Source organism: Megascapheus bottae, chromosome X, assembly GCF_031878675.1.
Source record: "Megascapheus bottae isolate mThoBot1 chromosome X, mThoBot2.hap1, whole genome shotgun sequence".
In the NCBI taxonomy this organism is placed as follows: domain Eukaryota; kingdom Metazoa; phylum Chordata; class Mammalia; order Rodentia; family Geomyidae; genus Megascapheus; species Megascapheus bottae.
The window spans coordinates 37,107,329-37,123,556 of NC_143547.1; the positions used below are offsets into that span (position 1 = coordinate 37,107,329).

At 41.9% G+C, this 16,228-nt stretch overlaps 1 protein-coding gene across 1 annotated transcript in view; it reads left to right on the forward strand.

Annotated features, from left to right (window-relative positions):
- The window catches only part of Smc1a (structural maintenance of chromosomes 1A), a 45,767-nt gene that overhangs the window by 16,082 nt on the left and 13,457 nt on the right, over positions 1–16,228 (forward strand). Inside the window, exons 10-19 of the mRNA XM_090326582.1 lie at positions 349–534; positions 627–806; positions 911–1,057; positions 1,149–1,286; positions 3,642–3,758; positions 3,858–3,964; positions 8,007–8,148; positions 10,269–10,414; positions 10,502–10,655; positions 12,261–12,371. Coding sequence (XP_090182708.1) covers positions 349–534; positions 627–806; positions 911–1,057; positions 1,149–1,286; positions 3,642–3,758; positions 3,858–3,964; positions 8,007–8,148; positions 10,269–10,414; positions 10,502–10,655; positions 12,261–12,371 — 1,428 coding nt within the window. The remainder of the gene's footprint in view (positions 1–348; positions 535–626; positions 807–910; positions 1,058–1,148; positions 1,287–3,641; positions 3,759–3,857; positions 3,965–8,006; positions 8,149–10,268; positions 10,415–10,501; positions 10,656–12,260; positions 12,372–16,228) is intronic.

Sequence of the window (16,228 nt, forward strand, 5' to 3'; positions counted from 1 at the left end):
TAGCTATATTCATTGTTTCTGGTACAGATTTTAGGTTGCCCTTCTTTGTGAATTAGTAATTGAGATTTTTTTTTTAATTTTTGGTTCCAGTCCTGGGACTTGAACTCAGGGCCTGAGCACTGTCCCCGAGTTTCTTTCCAGCCTTTTTGGTAGTTTATTGGAGATAAGAGTCTCACAAACTTTCTTGCCACAGCTGGCTTTGAACTGTAATCCTCAGTTCTCAGTTCTCAGCCTCTTGAGTAGCTATGATTATAGGCATGACTCACCATTGCGTGGCCTGGTAATCGAGATTTTTGAGCCAACTTCCCAAAGTCTCCTATTTCAGTTTTCTCTTTTTCCTTTACTCAGTATGGCCGCCTCATTGACCTCTGCCAACCTACACAAAAGAAATATCAGATTGCTGTGACAAAGGTTTTGGGCAAGAATATGGATGCCATTATTGTAGACTCAGAGAAAACAGGCCGAGACTGTATTCAGTATATCAAGGAGCAGCGTGGGGAACCTGAGACCTTCTTGCCTCTTGACTACCTGGAGGTAAGAGTTGTGGGGATGGGGTGAGGGTATTTACAATCACTGCTTCTCACCTGGGTCCTATGTTGTGCAACTTACTAAGCTTTTCTCTACAGGTGAAACCTACAGATGAGAAACTTCGGGAGCTGAAGGGAGCCAAGCTAGTGATTGATGTGATTCGTTATGAGCCACCTCATATCAAAAAAGCCCTGCAGTATGCGTGTGGCAATGCCCTTGTCTGTGACAATGTGGAGGATGCCCGTCGCATTGCCTTTGGAGGCCACCAGCGCCACAAGGTGTGGATTTTTTTTTTTGTCCAGGTTGGAAACTCACTGGACAGACTCAGTACTGGAGATTCTAATACTCAGCTTCTCCTTCCTTTTTTCTTCCTACTGTATAGACAGTGGCACTGGATGGGACCCTGTTCCAGAAGTCAGGAGTCATTTCTGGTGGAGCCAGTGACCTGAAGGCCAAGGCACGGCGCTGGGATGAGAAAGCAGTGGACAAGTTGAAAGAGAAGAAGGAACGTTTGACAGAAGAGCTGAAAGTAAGTCAAGGGAAATACTAGTCCTTAGAGTTAAAAGTCCTGAGTCCAGGTTGGCCACCTTACGAAGTCCTTTTTTTCTTGTCCCATACAGGAACAGATGAAAGCAAAGAGGAAAGAGGCAGAGCTGCGTCAAGTGCAGTCTCAGGCCCATGGACTGCAGATGCGACTCAAGTACTCACAGAGTGACTTGGAACAGACTAAGACAAGACATCTGGCCCTGAATCTCCAGGTGGGGCCTGGCCTTTATCCCTGTCATCCAAAGGCCAGTCTTATATTGCTAGCCCAAATTTCTCAGGGGGTGGGGAACTTGTTCCATTCTTCCTTCCCAGCCTATTCAGGGAACCAAGCTTAGTATAGAGCAAGATAACCATAGGTTTAGATCTTGACAGACAAATCTTATTTTTTTATATTTCTTACCAAGGAATCAAACCCAGGGCTTCATGCATGCCAGACAAGTACTCTACCATAAGGCAACACCCCCAGCCCCCAAATCTTATCTTTATGACAGTAGGCACCTTACTTAAACTTTGAGCATCAGGTTTCTCATCTTTATCCATAAAATGGAATTAGTATCTACTTTATAGGATCATTGTGAAGATAGAATGAGCTAATACATAGAGCTTAGCAGTAGGTGCTCAATAAATGTTAGGAGCTGTTATTAGCATAATTCATTAAAAAAAACATTTGTACTTCTAGGTGAATTCCAAGTAACCTACAGATATGTGACAGTCATTCTTGTCTTCCTAGTACTTGGGAGACTGAGGCAAGAGAATCAGGAGTTTGAGACTTTCATAGGTTATTTAGTAAGACGTCACAATAAAAGAAAACTGAAGGCATTTCAGACCCTATTGGTTGGGGGTATTTGTTGAACTGTTGAATGTCCTTTGAGTCATACTTTCTTTTCTTCCTTTTTTTTTTGGCCAGTACTGGGCTTGAGCTCAGGGCCTGAGCATTGTCCTTGGGCTAGAACTCTACTCAGAGCCACCGCACCAATTCTGGCTTTTTCTATGTATGTGGTACTGAGGAATCGAACCTGGGTCTTCATGCATGCTAGGCAGGCACTCTACCACTAGACCAAACTCCGCACCCCTCTTCCTTTTTTTTCTTTTTCTTTGGGTTGTGGGGCTTGAATTCTGGGGCCTGGGCACTGTTCCTGAGCTCTTCAAATCAAGGGTAGCATTCTACCACTTGAGCCACAGGGCCACTTCCAGTTATCTGGTGGTTAATTGGAGATAAGAGTCTCATGGGGGCTGGGAATTTGGCCTAGTGGTAAAGTGCTTGCCTAGCATGCCTGAAGACCCAGGTTCAATTCCTTGGTACCACATCTATAGAAAAAAGCCAAAAGTGGTGCTGAGGCTCAAGTGGTAGAGCTCTAGCCTTGAGAAAGTCCAAGAACAGTGCTCAGGCCCTTAGCTCAAGCCCAAGATTAGCAGAAAAAAAAAGTCCCATGGACTTTTGTGCTCGCACTGGCTTTCAACCATGATCCTCAGATTTCAGCATCCTTAGTAGATAGGATAGCTAGGATTACAGGCGTGGGCCACCGGTGCCTGGCTTTGAACTTGTTTTTTATTCAAGCCTAACCCTACCACCTTAGCCATAGGTCCACTTTGGCTTTTTTTTGATTCATTAGAGATAGTCATGGACTTAACCTGCCTGGGCTGGCTTTGAACCACAATCCTCAGATTTTATCCTCCTGAGCAGCTTCCTAGCTGTGAACCACTTTTACTTGGCTTCAGCTTTGCCTTTTGCTGGTTATTTTGGAGATTTAGTCTGTGGGCTTTTCTAGGCCAATCCTGAACCTTAAGCCTTTGGACATCATCCTCTTGAATAGTTAGGATTACAGCATTCAGCTATTTATGATTGTTTTTAATTATTGGTTTTTTATTATTACTTTCCTAGTTTGCCTTGGAGGTAGTATATAGCATGTATGTAGTATATGTGTGTGTATTTCAGTATGCCTGTGTATAAATACTTGTGCATATATGTTTGCATATACATTATATATATATATATTATAGGTTCATGCATGTGTATGATTTTACCTTTTTATAAAATAAAGTCTAAATCCTAATATATCTTCAGGGATTAATAGATAAGAGACTTTGGACCTATAATCTAATAATATTTTACTGTGTATTTAGCCCTGGCTGGATCAGAAACTAGGGAAGCCACAAGATGGCTTCAATGAGAAATTTTAGAGAATAGGGCAGGAATGGTAAGTCACATTTTCTCAGTGTGGGAAGAGCTAACCCTTCCTGGCTATGAGACTAGTGTTGCCAAGGTAGATCTTTTTTTTTTGTCAGTCATGAGGCTTGAACTCTGGGCTTGGGCTGTGTCCCTGAGCTCTTCAGCTCAAGGCTAGTGCTCTACCCCCTAAGCCACAGCCACAGCGCCACTTCTGGTTTTCTAGTGGTTAATTGGAGATAGGAGTCTCACAGGACTTTCGTGCCTGGGCTGGCTTTGAACCATGATCTTCAGATCTCAACCTCCTGAGTAGGATTACAGGCGTGAGCCACTGGTGCCGGCAAGGTAGATCTTTTATCTAAGGAATCTGGTATCTTGTTTTACAATACCCCGCCTACAGGAAAAGTCCAAGCTGGAGAGTGAGCTGGCCAACTTTGGTCCTCGCATTAATGATATCAAGAGAATCATTCAAAGCCGAGAGAGGGAAATGAAAGACTTGAAGGAGAAGATGAACCAGGTCTGTAATGGAATGAGGCATACCAGCATGTGTATCAAAGCAGGACTGGTGTTAGAAGCAGGACTCTGATCAAGAGGACTTCTTGGCTTCTTCCTGCAGGTAGAAGATGAGGTGTTTGAGGAATTTTGTCGTGAGATTGGTGTGCGAAACATCCGAGAATTTGAAGAAGAGAAGGTGAAGCGGCAGAATGAAATTGCAAAGAAGCGGTAAGTTAGAATGTTGGAAGAAGATAATGGAGGTGCCCTTGATTGAACCTCCAGGCTGATATCCTTTAAGTCAGCTGCTCTTAAAAGGCAGGGACCACCTCTTAGTACCATACTTACTTGTATTTGGATAGCCCTCAGGCCGAGTTCAAACCCCACGACTGACCAAAAATATAAATAAATAAATAAAAAGCTTTTAATTTGACTTTGTACTGATGTGTGAAAGCTGAGGTGGAAAAAAGTTCTAGGATGGAAGAATAGCCAGAACAAAACAAGCTTTTCCTTTCTTGACTTAAATTCATTCATTCATTCATTCATTCATTCATTCAGTAAGCCTTACTTGAACTTTTGTGTCAGGTTGTCATGTGCTAAGTATTAGAAGAGGTAGGTGGGGGGAGGAGGTTTGACAGATGAAAGTGTCCTGGTCACTGTTGAAAGCAGTCACCCCTTGGGTCCCGGGTCTGTCAACAGTTTAACCATTTACCCATAAAGTAAATATTGCTCCCTGTACCAAGCTAGGCACAAAGGAAATAGAATTGATCCAGAAGCTCTGTTTTTCTTCAGGGAAGATGTGGAATATTTGGGGAAACAAGACAAATCAACAATTTCAGAACAGTATGATTTGAGGGTATCATTGAAATACATATAAACTACAGGGGAGTTTTCAAGGAGGTACAAATCGGGGTAGAGAGTTTGGCCTTGTGGGAGAGTGCTTGCCTAGCACGCACAAAAACCTGGGTTCGATTCCTTGGTACCACATACATAGAAAAAACCAGAAGTGGTGCTGTGGCTCAAGTGGTAGAGCTCTAACCTTGAGAAAGCCCAAGGACAGTGCTCAGGCCCTGAGTTTAAACCACTGGCAAAAGAAAAAAAAATAGCTTGGCAGAGCCAGGTGCTCATGGCTTATGCCTGTAATTCTAGCTACTTAAGAACCTGAGACTTGAGGATTATGATTCAAAACAAGCACAGTCAGGAAAGTCTATGGGACTTATCTCCAGTTAACCAGCAATAAGCTGGAAGTGGAGCTGTGAATCAAGTGGTAGAGTCCCAGCCGTGAGCAGAAAAGCCAAATGAGAATTCAAGGCCCTGAGTTCATTTACCATACCAGCATGCATGTGTGTGCATGTGCCATTGGCCCATATTTCCTACAAAGGGCAGATTTATTTTACTTTATTATTATTTTATGCCAGTCCTGGGGCCTGGACTCGGCCTTGGCACTGTCCATGGGCAGTGCTCTACCGCTTAAGCCACAGCACCACTTCTGGCTTTTCTGTGTATTACTGAGGAATGGAACCAAGGCTTCATGCATGCTAGGCAAGCACTCTATCACTAAGCAACATTCCCAGCCCTAGCTGTAAGATTTAACTAATTCAACTCTACATCTAAAAGTTAATATAAGGGAGAGGCCCAACGAAGTATAATAGAAACTGTTAAGAACCTACAATGAAGTGTCAGGAAAAGGATTTACAGAACAAGAAATGATGAACTACAGACCTGAATAGTGGGTGGCATTTAGCTAACCAGGCAGCAGCAACAGAAGAAGAGAGTTTCAGGCAGTGAAAACAGCATGCTTGAAAATGTGAGAAAGCATTTCTTGTTTTGGATACTAAGTAGATTTGAATGTCTGGAGCATAAAAACGGTCAGAAGAAAGGTGGAGGTGGTGAAGAGGTGAGCAGGGGCCAGATTACAGAGGGCTTTATGAGTCATGCTGAGGTGATTGGACTTCAAATTGTATAGCTCAAAATTGTGGAGTTAATTGCATTCCACTTGGATGTAATGACTAATAGGTTTAAGCTGCTAGCAGGACATCAGTCAGCATCTGTCACACCATATTGGGCATAAAAGGGGCAGTTTAGAGTTAGTCCTACCTGGTCTGCATGCTGGTTATATCTTCTCAAGTTTCCAGGAGAATAGGGTAGAAGGGTAATATTAGGAATCCAGAATTTTCTCTGTGTGCTGCGCTACCCTAAGCTATAACCCTTAAGAGGCCCTCTTAGTGCAGAAGTTCCCTGGGGGAACGTGAACTGAATGCAGCCAAAGTATCTGCTAATTATGATGATACCAAAATTGTACTGAATAGTTATGTACCAAGCATGATACTTAATGACTATTTAGTGTCAGTGCTGGGGCTTGAACTCAGTGCCTTGTGTTCCCAATTTAGTTAGCTTTTTTCCTCAAGGCTAGTACTTGAACCACACCCACACCTCCACTTACGGATTTTTTATGCAGGTTAATGGATATGAGTCTCAATGGGGGGCCCAGAGCATGGCCTAGTGGTAGAGTGCTTGCCTAGCATGCAGGAAGACCTACCTGGGTTCAATTCCTTGTTACCGCATACATAGAAAAAGCCAGAAGTAGTGCTGTGGCTCAAGTGGTAGAGCTCAAGCCTTGAGAAACCCCAAGAGCAGTGTTCAGGCCCTGAATTCAAGCCCTAGGACTGGCAAGAAAAAAATCTTACGCACTTTCTTGCCTGAGCTTTGAACTGTGCACGTCTCAGATCTTAGCTTCTTCTTTTTTTTTTTTTTTGCCAGTCCTGGGCTTGAGCTCAGGGCCTGAGCACTGTCCTTGGACTTTCTCAAGGCTAGCGCTCTACCACTTGAGCCTCAGCACCACTTCCGGCTTTTTTCTATGTATGTGGTACCGAGGAATCGAACCCAGGTCTTCATGCATGCTAGGCAAGCACTTTAACCACTAGGCCAAACTCCCGGCCCCAGATCTTAGCTTCTTAAGTAACTAGGATTTTAGGTGTGAGCCACCAGCACTTGGCTAAGGAAAGGACTTTTTTTTTGGTGCTGGTATTGGTGCTTGAACTTAGGGCTTTGAGCTCTTTTTTCTTTTCTTTTCTTTTCTTTTTTTTTGCCAGTCCTGGGGCTTGAGCTCAGGGACTGGGTACTCCTTGGGCTTTTTTAAGCCTAGAGCCCTACCACTTGAGCCACAGCACCACATTCGGCTTTTTCTGTGTATGTGGTACCAAGGAATCGTGCTTGCTTCATGCGTGCTAGGCAAGTACTCTACCACTAGGCCATACTCCCAGGTTTTTGACTCAAAGCTGGCTGTATATTCATTGAACCACACTTCTACTTCTAGGGACTTTATATATACTAATTAAGAGAATCTACTATTATCTCATAGGTAAGTATTCTTTCCATAGATGAGCAATCTATGGTGTGGAGAATATAGCTAAACTTGCCTGAGGTCACACTACTACTTGTTGGCAAAGTTGGGATACATTTGTTCTTACCCTATTGCATTATATTGTAATGGTGATACATTAGAAAGATTCTAAGTTTTGATGCTTAACTTTGGTTTTTATCATTTTTTCTTTGTCAGTCATAGGGCTTGAACTCAGGGCCTAGGTGCTGACCCTGAGCTTTTTTTCCTCTACCACTTTCAGCCACCGCACCACTTCTAGTTTTCTGGTGGTTAATTGACATAAGGGTCTCATGGACTTTCCGAACTGGGATGGCTTTGAACCATGATACTCAGATCTCAGTCTCCGGAGTAGCTAGTATTACAGGCATGATTCATTAGCACCCAGCTGATTTTAATATTGATATATGCCATTTAGTAACTATACCGCCTTATGTATTACTTTCATGAGCCACCAGTGACTAGCTGGTTTCATTATTAATGTCTGCTGTTTCTTAGCTGTGCAGCCTGGTAAAGAGCCTTTTACCTCTTAGCCTTAAGTTTCCTTTGTAAAATATGGATAATAGAGACTATTTTGGAGGCTGTTGATTAGATGATTAGGGATAATATATGTGTATAGAAGCTTTAACAGATAGGAATTAACATAACTGATCAGTTCAGGTGGACCTTTTATGCCTCTTTTTTAGAAAAATGAGGACAGTACCTTGAATCTTTAGTGTTTAAAGGAAATAAATTTTAGATTCACCTGTCTTGTTCCAAGTTTATAAGGTTAGGTTGGGGAACTTAAGTTTTCCAACTTCTGGGCACAGTTTTACATGTATATGGATGACTGAAATTCAGCAGTAACAAGGAGACCTTGAGCTATGGGTTTAGTTCCCTTCTATTTTTCTACAGTTTGGAGTTTGAAAATCAGAAGACTCGCTTGGGCATCCAGTTGGATTTTGAAAAGAACCAACTGAAGGAGGACCAGGATAAAGTACATATGTGGGAACAGACAGTGAAAAAGGATGAAAATGAGATAGAAAAGCTCAAGAAGGTAAGAAAGGAGAAAAATTTAAAAGACAAAATACTGGGAGGGAAAATCTGAAATAATATGACCGATAGAAGGATAATATTCATAATTTATACATCTCATATATCAAATTTAAAAAAAAAATCAAGACCTAATAGTAGGAAATGTAGGTAAGTCTCACGAAAGCTTAAGCTATTCAAATAGCCTAAGACCACATATGAATAATTTAGTCATTCTGCAAATGAAAGAAATGCACATTAAAACAACAATTGAGCATAATCTGTTGCCGGGTCATATTACCCAAGATTTAAAAACAAAAAGGAACAATGCTGAATACTAACCATCATATAGGAAACCAGTATTATTCAGTGTAATGCCATCAACCAAGAGGATTCAGAGTTTATTTCTGCCCTCTTACCTCAGTGATACTTCAGATAATACAGAATATTGGCAAAAGCAGTGTGCATACAAGCTGATGTTTATTAACAAGCATTATTTATTATTTCAAATTAGAGCTACTAGTAGTCCATGGGATATAGGTATTTAACAAGTCATTCTATATTCATGTAAGTATTTGTGTGGTCTTTACACTTACATAGAACACAGACCAATTTTTCATTTTCCTGTTCCTTTTTTCTTTTTGGTTGGTTGAGTTAGGGTCTCACTATGTAACACAGACTGGCCTGGAACTTATTTTTGCCTCTACCTCTCAAATGCTGGGATTATAGTTGTGCAGTATGGTGTAGGACCACCACATTCCTTCCATCATAGACCTTATTTAAAAGCAGAGCTATTTTTAGAAAATCCAGTATTGGCTTAATTTTTTTTCTTTCCTTTGTTGGGCTTGAACTCAGGGCCTGGGTGCTGTCCCACAGCTGCTCTACTTCTGATTTTCTGGTGGTTAATTGGAGATGAGAATCACACAGCTTCTCCTGCCTAGGCTGTCTTTGAACCATGATCCTCAGATCTTAGCCTCCTGAGTAGGTAGGATTACAGGCATGAGCCACCAGCATCCAACCTGGCCCAAGTTTTTAATGTTACGTAAATCTATACAAGCATATACTTAAACAATCAAAAAATCAACACAAAATTACAAATTAAATAGTAATAACATAAAGTAAAATTCACATTTCTGATAAAAAGCAACGTGTGTGTGTGTGTATGTATATGTTGTGTGTGCAGGTTCTAGGGCATGAACTCAGGGTCTGGGTGCTGTCTGGGTGCTGCTCAAGGCTAGCTTCCTACCACTTAAGCCACAGCACCACTTTTTGGAGATAAAAGTCTCATGGAGGAGCTAGGAGCGTGGCCTAGTGGTGTTCTTGTCTAGTGTGCATGAAGCGTAGGTTCTATTCCTTGTGGGCTTTTAAAAATACAAATATTACACATAATAGAGCTTTAATTTAGAAAAAATGCTCAGATATAACCCTAATTGACAATATAGAGTTACAATCTAGTAAAGCTGTATGTAAATAATCCTAGCGTGTTAATTGATTGTCTGGCTGGTGGGATTACTAGTGACATCTCTTTTATTCTTTATTTCAAGTGACATTTTTATTCTTTTTTTGCTAGTCCTGGGGCTTGAACTCAGGGCCCGAGAACTGTTCTTGGGCTTTCTGAAGGCTAGAGCTCTACCACTTGAGCTACAAGACCATTTCTGGCTTTTTTCTATGCATGTGGTACCGAAGAATCAAACCCAGGTCTTTGTGCATGCTAGGCAAGCATTCTAGACTTTTTTCTATGCATGTGGTACCGAAGAATCAAACCCAGGTCTTTGTGCATGCTAGGCAAGCATTCTAGGCTTTTTTCTATGCATGTGGTACCGAAGAATCAAACCCAGGTCTTTGTGCATGCTAGGCAAGCATTCTACCACTAGTCCAAACTGCTGGCCCCACTTTTATTCTTTTTCTATGCTTTAAATTTTTCTATAGCAGGCAACTTATATATTCAGGGGTATCTATGTGTGGATGGGAAAACCAAACAATGTAGAAAAGGAGAAAAGAAGGCTGAAGGGTAATGAGAGGTATATGAAAGCCGAATTCAGAGTTGCTCCAAACATCTGCCTGGTGGGAAGGGTGAGACAAGAAGATCCCAAGGTGAAATGGAAAAGCCCTCACCTCTTGTCCTATTCCCCCTGCTGGAACCAGGAGGAACAAAGACATATGAAGATCATAGATGAGACCATGGCCCAGCTACAAGATCTGAAGAATCAGCATCTAGCCAAGAAGTCTGAAGTGAATGACAAGAACCATGAGATGGAGGAGATTCGTAAGAAACTGGGTGGTGCCAACAAGTGAGTATATTGGGACCTACACGGGAAGGAGGATGTAGAGCAAGCAGCCTACCAATTTGAGTCTTATCTAGCTCTGGGCCTTTTTAGGGAAATGACCCATTTACAGAAGGAGGTGACAGCCATTGAGACTAAGCTGGAACAGAAGCGCAGTGACCGCCACAACTTGCTACAGGCCTGCAAGATGCAGGACATCAAGTTGCCACTGTCCAAAGGCACCATGGATGATATTAGTCAGGAAGAGGTGAGTATTGGAGCTGGTGGCAGAAGTGGGTTGAGACCAGTGTTAGCCAGTCATGAGGAAGATGGTGTTCAGGAAGGGCAGGTGATAAGAACAGTGTGCAAAGGGTAGTGTGAGACATCAGAGAGATGAGGCAAAGTGGAGTTAGTGAAGAATGATGGCCTTGTTATGAGAGGGATGTTGCATTGGGGATAGAACTAAAGAATTGAGCCAGGAGAGGAGAAAGTAATTCATTTATTTTAAGAGCCTGAGCTGTTAGCTCCATTGATGCATAGCAGTATGAGTTGGAATTGAGGTACATTAGCCAAGAGCAAAGGAAGACAGGAAGTTGGAGGGCCTGGAGGATCATATTTTACTACAGTGAAGGTTGATCTAAGGAGGATTTGGGTAAGACATCAGCAAGTATCAAGAGGTAAAGAAGCTTAGATACAGGCAAAGGAAGAACATTAATCAGTAAAGGAGACAAATCATTTTACCCATTGGAAATGAATGATCATGAGGGGGTGGGGATGATAATTGACAGGAAGGAGATTTGTGTATATCTTGCCTTCAACCTGGTCATGTATCTCAGTTCTTTGCATCTTACTCTTTCCTAGTTTATCTAGGATTCATTGATAGTACAATTCAATATAAGCGCACAGTGAATTTTGAGGAAATTCATCTCCTCTTATGTTCCATTAGTTGTAAAAACTGTTCTTTGATGCATTTTTTTTTGTCAGTCATGGAGCTTGAACTCTGGGCCTGGACACTGTCCTTGAGACACAGTGCCACTTCCGGTTTTCTGGTGGTTAATTGGAGATAAGGGTCTCATGGATTTTCACTCCCAGGCTGGCTTTGAACCTCAATCCTCAGATCTCAGCCTCCTGAGTAGCTAGGATTACAGGTGTGAGCCACCAGTGCCTGGCCTTTGGTGCAGTTTTTATGCTTTCTGTACACATCTGTGTAATATACTTCAATCCCCTTCAACCTCCCCCACCCACTCTTCCATATCCTCTCTCCTCACTCTACAATTTAGTAAAATATTTTGAATACTAGAAATATTTCAGGCAGCATAGTAGACCATGACCTAATTTTCTTTTGGGTGCCAGTCCTGGGCTTGAGCTCAGGGCCTGAGCACTGTCCTTCGACTTTCTCAAGGTTAGAGCTCTACCACTTAAGCCTCAGCACCACTTCCGGCTTTTTTCTAGGTATGTGGTACCGAGGAATCCAACCTAGGTCTTCGTGCATGCTAGGCAAGCATTTTAACCACTAGGCCAAACTCCCCGCCGTTTTTTTTTTTTTTTCACTCAAGTCTAGGGCTCTACCATTAGAGCCACAATTTCACTAATACTTGTAGCCCTGTCAAGTGGGCTTTGTCCATTTGTTCCAGATGAAGTAACTGAGGATCAGAGTAGGACTTGCTTAGAATCATATTGTTAATAAGAGGTAGAGCCCACTTTTGAATTGGGATTTTTCTACATGCAAAGAAAGACTCTTCCTTTTGTCTCAGTACATTCTAGAGAGGTGCTTCCTCAGAGACATCAAAGCCGTCAGGTAGTTCCTGCTTTCCTTCTCAAGGGACAATTGAATGGCCAGTCTACTCTGTTTGACCCCCTCTTTCTATTGTAGGGTGGCTCCCAGGGGGAAGATTCAGTAAGTGGTTCCCAGAGAACTTCCAATATCTATGCACGAGAAGCCCTCATTGAGATTGACTATGGTGACCTGTGTGAGGATCTTAAGGTAAGGATCAACTATGGGGCCCAGGGGGCTTCTGTACCTTTCCAGGTGCTCTGAGAAGGTCAGCCTATTTGGGGGCCTATGGAAACTGGCTGGAAAGGAGTGAGCTGCGAGTCAGTCTCTCTTACCTGTACCCAAGTTGGTTCTGCCCTTCCTTGCACATATTTATGTCTAAGCCTAGATAGGCACACCAAGTAAAGGCTCCTCTCTATACAGTGATTAGATAGACCAGGTGTGCCTCAGGGCTATGTCTCAGTAGGCTCTTCCTCACTTGACATTCTCTCCTCCTGAGCATCTTTTATTCCCCTCTTCAGCTGCATGTCTCTATGCTCCGTCTCACAGGTTACCTCAAACCCCAAGCTTCCCCCGTCTGCCTGTTCTCAGTGCCACCTACATGTTCAACCAGAAATCTGAGCCTCATGCTTGATTCTTCCCTTTCTCACTTTACATATCCAATTAATGACTGTCCTATTGATTGGTTCTACCTTCTAAGTATCTGTTGATGTGTTTTCATTTTTTTAATTTAAAAAAAATTTTTTTTGCCAGTTGTGGAGCTTGAATTTAGGGCCTGAGCACTGTCCTTGGACTTTTCTCAAGGCTAGAGCTTTACCACTTGAGCCACAGCACTACTTGCAGCTTTTTTCTATGTATGTGGTACCAAAGAATCGAACCTGGGTCTTCATGCATGCTAGGCAAGCACTCTACCTCTAAGCCAAACTCCTGGCCCCTGTGTTCTCATTTTTTTTCTATTGTACCATTTCCAATGAAGGCCACTTTCAACTCATAGAGACTTCTGCAAGAACCTCCAAAATAGTTTCTGATGCTTTCCAATACATATCTCATGGTTATTTTCAGGGGGAGGGGCTGATTTAAAAAATTATTGACTTTCAAACATATATTGTAATAAGAACAATGATATAAAGAATGCCAGGTTCCTCACTCAGCAGTTAGCAACATATGGTCAGTCTAATTTTTTATGTCTCCCCAACCCCCCACCACCATTGAACTTTTTTAAAACAATTTCTAGATCCTGTTGCATCCATAATTACCTCAGCACCTATTCAGAATGTGAGGACACTTAAGAACTCATTGTATTCTATAACACGAGTATTCATTGTTTAGATTTTCTTACAACCCACCCTTTTTTTGTAGTTTGTGTGTTGAAATCAAGATTCAAGTGAGGTCCATATGTTAAAATTGGGTCTCTTAGTCTGTAACATTTTCCTATTTTTTTCTTCCTATTTCTAGAAAAATCTAGGTCATTTGTCCTGTGGATATTTTGCATTCTGGATATGACTGATTATATCTCTATGATGTTACTGTGCTTTTCATCCTCTATATTTTCTCTAAATTTGTATGCAAATATACTGTATGATTTGATTCAGATTCTTTATTGTGTGTGAGAATGTATCATGGATGGTGCTATGTATTTATTAACTCCTTTTGCATCACATTAATGTGTTCTACATATAATTACATGTATACAATATGTATAGCATATCATATAAAAATTTTGTGGGGCCGAGAGTTTGGCCTAGTGGTTTAAGTGCTTGCCTAGCATGCATGAAGATCCGGGTTTGATTCCTCGGTACCACATACATAGGAAAAAAAGCCGGAAGTGGTGCTGAGGCTCAAGTGGTAGAGCTCTAGCCTTGTGAAAATCTAAGGACAGTGCTCAGGCCCTGAGCTCAAGCCCAGGACTGGCAAAAAAAAAAAATTTGTGCAGCATTAGTTTACAACTTAGTCTCTCTCTTGCTATGCAGGTGCTATACCTCTTGAGCTACATCCCTAATGCTACATTAGTGGATATTTGATTTCAAAGTTAGATGAATGTACTCACTCATTCTATCTCAGATTGGTTCCAGGATTCCCCTCAGCAAAGATATAAAAATCAATGAATACTGAAGTCTTTTATCTAAAATGACATACAATTTGCATATAATTTACACATATCTTCTTTATATCATATATAGATTATTTACAATACCTAATGCATTATAAATAGTTGTTATAGGGAGTAATGTCAAGGAAAATGTGTACCTGTTCCATATAGACAACTTTTGTTTCTTTGTTCTTACTAGGGGCTTGAACTCAGGGCCTGTATTCTGTCCCAGCTCAAGGCTGGTGCCCTTCCATTTGAACCTCAGCTCCACAGTCTCACAGTCATTCCTACCTGGGCTGGCATCAAACTTTGATCCTCCCATCTCAGCTTCTTGAGTAGATAGAATTACAGGCTTGAGCCTCCAGTGTCCAGCACACACACAACTTGTTTAAAATATTTTCAATCTATGCTTGATTGAACCTCTGGGTACAGAGACTTGATTGTGCAAGTATCACTGCTGCCCAAGAAATCTGTGAACTAAAAGTACAGGAATAGGGATTGGGAGTGTGACCTAGTGGCAGAGTGCTTACCTAGCATGCTCAAAGACCAGGATTTAATTCCTCAGTATCACATACATAGAAAAAGCTGGAAGTCCACTGTGGCTCAAGTCGTAGAGTTTTAGCCTTGAAAAAGCCCAAGAACAGTGCTCAGGCCCTGAGTTTAAGCTCCAGGACTGGCAAAAATAAATAAATAAAAAATAAACACACAGGAATATAGTTGGCCAACTCCAGACTATGGGAAACATTTTACTTACTGATTTGTGACAGGATCTGTCCCCCTCTCCCTTTTCCCCTCTCATCTTTGACCGTCCCCCTTTCCTCTCTGTTTTTCCCTTCTTCATCCTTCCCTCTCCTCCCCTTCATCTTCCCTCTCCCTCTATATATCCTCCCTTAAGCCTTGCTCTCTCTCTCTCCTTTTCTACCTCTGCCTATCCTCCCTCTCTCTATATATATCCCTCCTTCTTATGCTTCATGTTCCTAGTAGCTTAGACTACATATGGGAGACTATAAGATGTAATCCAGTGGTAGAGCACATATGAAGCCCTGAGTTCATTCCTTGGCAATAGTTTCCAGTGTGTGAACAACGTGGTATTTTAGGCTTGTTTTTTTTTTTTGGCTGTTTGTGGGGCTTAAACTCTGGGCCTAGGTGTTGTCCCTGAACTCTTCAGCTCAAGGCTAGTTCTCTAGCACCAATTCCTGCTTAGGGACATTTTGTTGTTGTTTTGGTTAGATCCTCACTATATTGCCCAGGCTAGCCTCAAACTTTTGGGCTCAAGCAATTCTCCTGCCTTAGCCTCCTGAGTATCTGCAGTGACAGCTTACATGTCACCATACCTGGCTATAAAAAGTATAGATGAGGGGCCGGGAGTTTGGCCTAGTGGTTAAAGTGCTTGCCTAGCATGCATGAAGACCCAGGTTCGATTCCTCGGTACCACATATAGAAAAAAGCCGGAAGTGGTGCTGAGGCTCAAGTGGTAGAGCTCTAGCCTTGAGAAAGTCCAAGGACAGTGCTCAGGCCCTGAGCTCAAGCCCAGGACTGGCAAAAAAAAAAGTATAGATGATAATTGACAGTCTCTTTTGTTCTAAGTCTTCAAAATCCATTATCTAATTTACATTTACACCACATCTTAATTCAGATACTAACGTTTCCTCAGAAATACTTTATCTGTATTTAGATTTCCTAAAATTCATAATTGAAAAAGAAGACCCATATACCCGAGTTGCTCCAGATATACTTAAAATTTTTAGTAACTGAATTGAGTATCTGGTTTTCAATTTAAATGAGCTAAAATTCCATAGAATGATGACTTTTAGATTGGTGTTGTAGCATAGTGATAGAGCGTGTGCCCAGCATACAAAAGCTCCTAGTTCTATCCCTAGCAACTGTCTTCCCCCTCCTCTCCCTCTCTCCCCCTCCCTCCCTCCCTCTCCTACTCTCCTTCTCAGTGATTCCATGGTGTGCATAAAACAGTGCCTCA